The sequence below is a fragment of the Ciconia boyciana genome, chromosome 1 (assembly GCF_034638445.1).
Source record: "Ciconia boyciana chromosome 1, ASM3463844v1, whole genome shotgun sequence".
Taxonomy (NCBI): Eukaryota; Metazoa; Chordata; class Aves; order Ciconiiformes; family Ciconiidae; genus Ciconia; species Ciconia boyciana.
The window spans coordinates 66,932,681-66,938,680 of record NC_132934.1 but is presented as its reverse complement, the minus strand read 5'-3'; the positions used below and the strand labels follow the sequence as shown (position 1 = coordinate 66,938,680).

At 39.1% G+C, this 6,000-nt stretch overlaps 1 protein-coding gene across 1 annotated transcript in view; it reads right to left on the bottom strand.

The window, feature by feature from the left end:
* Window positions 1–836: 836 nt before the first annotated feature.
* Window positions 837–6,000, bottom strand: part of PKP2 (plakophilin 2) — a 46,977-nt gene continuing 41,813 nt past the window's right edge. Inside the window, 2 exon segments of the mRNA XM_072872316.1 lie at window positions 837–3,405; window positions 5,042–5,129. Of these exon segments, the coding sequence (XP_072728417.1) occupies window positions 3,337–3,405; window positions 5,042–5,129 (157 nt within the window). The 3' untranslated portion in view covers window positions 837–3,336.

The following is a 6,000-nucleotide window of genomic DNA, read 5'->3' as shown; positions in this document are numbered from 1 at the left end:
CCCCTCCTCCCCACCGTCCAAAAGCCAAGTAACCTAAACCCCATATCTGTGCACAATACAATGTAATATTTTACATAGTTTAATTCTATTTAGCAAGGGAGGGAGAGAAAAAAGCATTAATATTTAGAAGTAATGACAGTAGAAAAAAGGTAGGAGGATGAAATGGGGAAAGGAATGACTAATTCTCTGGCAATGAATTAATGTCTATATTCTGTGACATCTACTACAACATTATCCACGCTAATTAAGAGTTTCTACTAAAACAATTCAGTGAAAGGTAGTTGTACTGGATTGTGGTTAAGAGACTATCTCAGGATAGGAGGACCTGGGGTCAGTTCCTAGTTCAGCCAAAGACTTTTTGGATGCTACCCAATATGTTTAAATTCAAGGTCTCAGATCTCCCCTCTGTAAAAGACCACGTGAGGAAGTTATATTTCCCAAGCCCAAGACTATGATGAGGATGATCCCAATTATGTTTGAGATCTCCAGGGGTGATATGGCCAATGGTAAAGTTTACTGGCAAAGACCAATTAAAGAAGGGTGAAGACAGAGGATGCCAGGTGCTTTGTTAGGTCAGCAATAGTGGGCAAAGAGAGCTGTAACAGATTTTGTAAGTAAAAATAAATAATTTGCAGGAGTACTCTGATGCCAACAGGCGCATTATGCAGCTTGCCTTCAGTAACACTCTCTTGTTGCAGAAAAGTCTAAGTCTCTGTACCTAGATTTAATTTAAAAATGAATTTGCCCTTTTAAAGGAAGGGCTAAGGCTTGAAAATACATTTGCTGCATCCCAACAAGTAGGTTCACCAGTAACAACAAAGACCAAAGACAGATTTTTTGCATTAGAGAGAACACTTTATTGTTTCTCTGACTAACATTCTTTGCTTTCTTTGGAGTCCTGCTGAAATGTTTTTGATTGCATACAAGTAGGAGATCAGCTGTAATAAGGTGTGTCGTTGTTTCTCATCCCTATTTATAGCTTTCAGTTGTTGCCAGGTCTAATATTCTTTGTGACTTCTGAACGCTGCTTTGCTTTTAAAGGGACCCTATCAATAGAAACAACCCCAAAAGTTTGCACCCCGTTCTTAAGGACATCTTACTGGGAGTTATACTAAGTTGGGCGTTTGAAAATGCCCAGCATTGGTCTTTTTTTTTTTTTAATAGCGTGTGAGTTTCACAGAACTAAACCAATATTTTAGTGTTTCTAAAAGCCCCCTTCCTGATCTTTAGACTGCAGTTCTTCATGTCCATGATACTCTGTATTTAGGTTTACTCTTTGTATATTAATTTTGCCTACCACTACTTTTTGGGCAGTAAAAGTAGATTTGTCCAGGTTTCCTGGTGTTTATTCATTCATGGCACATGCAGTGTTACTTGGGTTAACAACTTAGAAGAAAAAGTTCAATTTTAATTGTCTGTTTTCTATCATATTTTAAAAAAATTACAAAAACAATTTCCTCAACATGCGGTGCTGTAAGTTCCCTTCCCCTGTGTTGTTTTTGGACCTGGAGTATTTTGAAAATGACCTCTTAAAAAAACAATAGTATTTTTAAAACCTCTTACTGGAATGCATTTGATTTGAGTTATTCAAAGCAAATGCGGAGGACTAACAGACCTATGAAAATGATCTGTAATGGGAAAGCAGGGTTGTTTGCTTAACTCCCCAGGACACGTTCTGTTCTGCATGCACGTGTGGGACTTCCTGGGAACCCTATGAGAACTATGTGCACCTACCAGCAGAATTTAGCTCCCCAAGATCCAGAAAGATGTTTGGACACAGTGCAATGTCACAATCCGCTAGTTGCAAATTTCTGGTAGGAGCTAGACCTTTGGCCAGGAGTGTTGAAATGAACAGGCCTGATGATCTCCTCTTTGAGGTCCCTACTCGAAGGATTATGCATCCCCTTCTGGATAAGAACAGCTGTAACAGCTCCTGTGCCAGCAGTTTAGCGTGGGGGTACAGGACGGGCTCCATTTGTGCAGGAAGGCTTGTAAATACGTATGCCAAAGTCTTGGTTGCCATACATGTAGCTTAGCTCCCCTGATTTCAGAAGAGTAATGCCAGATCACATCAGCTGATAATCCAATCCACAGCGTTTTATATATTTATATATGAATTTCCTATTGGTTTAATGCACAATTTACTTGTTTGTTGAGATAAATCTCGCTTGCTAAAGGTATCAGATGGGGTTTTTTAGTGCTTCTTTTCCCTCTCTGAGGATCATATCATGGGAACAGCCTTTAGGTGCTTAGGAATTTTTCTCCTCCTGTTACCTATTCCCACATGTGCAGACACAGTCCTCCAGTTACCACATTGCACGTAGCTGCTGTAGGGAGGACGATTATTTCAAGTAAGAGAATATGAAGCAGGATCAGATGAATTTTTTAAGCAACACGGAGTCTAACCTCTTGTGTGCGTGTATCTATTACTTCAAAAATAAAGGCAAGACTCCACCCCCTTTACTATATATAATCAAAAGAATAATTTTGAAAATGCAATTTTCTTAAAATAATCACTGAATCACCAGAAAATAACTCTTCCACCAATTAGCAAAAATGATGGGTCTAAGTTCAGCTTAAAGTGTTTGAAACATAGTGGTTCTAGTTAAAACCCTTTCTGGACACAGGGTATAAATTCCAACAGCCATGTGAGGGAGGATGAGAGGAGCAAGGGATGATGGATAAGACCTATGTAAAATTAGGTTTTTTGCTGTTGCTGATGAAATCTCAAAGGAAAGAGGCTTAAGAACCAGTGAGCACATGAATACAAGCAATAAAAAAATAGTCATTTTAACTTCATTGGTGCTTTTATAATGCAGGCAGTGAAACAGCTTCTTGTGTTTACTCACAGAGTCTAGAGATTCTTATTTAGCATGTGGGAAGAAAAAAAAGGGTGAAAAATTACTGTGTCCTGAGCAGTACACTTGATGCTTACCCACTGTAGAAAACTACCTGTATAAAACAGTCTGAAAAGAATTTGCTGCCAATCAGCATTTCAAACCTCTCTGTATAAATGCCTGTTAGACTAAAGGCAGTCATCTGAAACTCTCACTAGTGGTCAACCTGGATGAAACTTCACCTCATACATCCTGAAGAATCCATCTTTGGTTATTCTTATATTGATATAAGCTTCTTAAATTGATATATACAGTGACAACAAGGTGATTAGGATTAAAAACACAAAACAGCTATCCTCTGGTCACTCAAGTCCTATACAAAATCAGCCTCTTTATTCTGAGATACCCCCTGGTTCATGAAGGCAACACCAATCGCGTGAAGATAGTTATGTTAACTGATGTATGATCTCATCTGTCTTCAGTGGTGTTATGATCTGATTCAATCTTTTAGTGAGTTATAGGCTTTTGTGGTCCGGGTATTGATGAAATCCGCCTTCTTAAAGTCAGCCTTTGGAATAAAAGAAACAGAATAATTCATTATCTTCAGTGCTGATTCTGCAAGGGAAGGGTGGGTTCAGCTGCCTAAAAGCTAGACATGGAGCCATGGTAGGGGTCCAGGCAGAGTCCTCTACAGTCAATAGAGACAGAACAGGCATGTCCCAGGAGTGACTCCGTTCAGTCTAAGATAGGTGAGATGAATCACGGGAGTTGCTCAACTCTCTCCACTGACTGTACAGGGAGCCTATTCTTCTAGCTCAGCTCTACAGACTCGGAACTCTTAGGTGACTAATGTCAGCTGAGATTAACTCTATCTGAACAAAGAGTACAGGGCAATGCCAAAATGACTCAGGATTTTATGTCTCATTTGATCGAGTGATTTCTGTTGCTTTATTAGACTGACTTTTCAAAAATGTCTAGACATTAGGTGGCCTACAGTTTTTAGTACCGTACCTGGTATCCCTAGGGGACCTGATTTGCATAGGAACAGCAAGTAATCAGCATTTTTTGAAACTCAGATCTGACAAATGTGTCTTACATGCTCACCCAAAGTACCAACAACTTCAGAAAATTCATATTGCTGACAGTATCAAATCCTGACAGTAAAGTCAGAAATGTAGTTGCAAACAAACCAGAGACAACTAAATCCAGTTAGAGTTTATATGGGTACAGCACCCTTATTCTTGAACGCAGATTTCTGGTTTGTGGGGCAGTATACTGCTGAGTATGATTCAGTTACGCTAAGTAACTTTTTAGGGGCAAATTTCAACAAAAAAATCTACAGTTCTCCCTGACTTCTTTAAATCTAGAAGCCTGCAGCTGCATTGTTCCTTTGTTAAGAAACAAGCCGACTAATAAATGCTGAAGGCTAGAGCTTGAAAAATGGAGTAGCTTTAGGTTATAGGGAATTTTAGGTGACAGAAATTCTGAACAGCAAGAAAACAAGGAATGAAAACAGTTTGAAACGCAGGTTCAAGGTAGGTAGGTTGTAGACAACCCAGCTGTGTGTTGAAAAAGCAGTCATAGAGCTTCAAAAGGAAAGAAACAAACTGGTTTGTTGGCTGAACCATGCCTGTCATTTTGCTGTTTGATTTTGACTGTGGCAGTAAATATTGCCAACACCTTTCCCAGGCCCTACCTTTTTGTCTGAATATAAATAACACCTGGGCTCACAGACCATACAAACAACAAGGAGAACAAAACTGCTCTGGTTTTAAAGTGGGAAGCCACCTTGCTCTGCCTTTGCTTTTGCTGGCTCCTTACGTCCTCTGTGTCAGGTTGGTTCAGTCAGCAGTGGACGGACACCTACTGCGTGTCAGTTCTCACCATCTGACACTTCTGGCAGGCAGCAGCAATGTTTTTCATAAACTTTGCCAGTGCATATAAAAACCACAGAGGGAGAGAATATGAACACAGATGAGCAAAAATGAAAGCATGCATTACTTGTGCAGGCTTTTGCATAAGTAATAGGAACACCAAATCCAGAGACAACTTGGAATCCTATCATAGGATAGGATTCTGTTTCTTAACAGTGAAACCTCACTGTTTCTTAACAGCACAGAAGTGCTAAGGCCCCAGAGGACAAATGAGAGGGTTCTAGATCCAAAAGGACAGATTAAATGACTTTGTTCTAACCCAGATCTTACCTTTTTGTAAGCACTGTGGAGATCGGCATGTGACCACAAGGAGTAGAGGAGGACTGAAGCAGCCTTACTGGCTTTGCTGAACATATTACTGCAATTTTGTGAAAAGTATGATAAAACATGTTTAAATTCCCACTTCATAATCACAGTGCATGTGCAGACTTCAGAAAACGTAACCTCGTAGCATTTTTTTCTGTCTCTCTCTCCTCCGAAATGCTATTTTACTGCTCTTTAGGTACTCTAGCACATTTCATGCTGTCCTGACTACTGAAACAAATGCTACGTACCTCCCTGCTCCACTCATTCTTCAAAATTAGAGAGAAACGAAGTACTCTATAGCCTTCATCTTAGAGCAGCTATCATACTGTTCCTATTCAGCTGAGGAAAATACACCTCAGCATAACAAGCATTCGAAAGGATCTTTCCAGCAGGTAAAATCTCTGGTTAGTTAGATAGGATTTAAACTATTCAGAGCCTCATGGGGCTTCCTTTACTGAGATGAATTTCCTCTTTTATTTTGTAAAAAGAGAGGAAGGCAAACAGAATAATTATTCATATTCACAAAGCATGAATTATTATCTTTTAAATAAACATTGGTTGCATGTGATTACATAGTAAATAATGATTAAAGGAAATTCAACATTATCTAAAATGCCCCTTTAGAAATACTTTTTAAGTACAGCTCTATAAAATGTATCTCTGCACTTTTCTGCTAAAGATTGTCAGGGCTGTGTTACAAAGAACAGGAAATATATAAACTTTCTGGGGACAGATAAGATCTGATGGTCAGCCACTCTATCTATTAGAATATAGATAATATTGTGCCATCATCTTCTGAGGAACTATTTAAAATGCTGGAACATGGCCAGTTTGGCTGTGGATGGAACAGTTGTTATAAGAGATTTTTCTGTATTTCCCAATATCTGCAATTCCATTCATATCACGATCACTTGTTTAAGCTG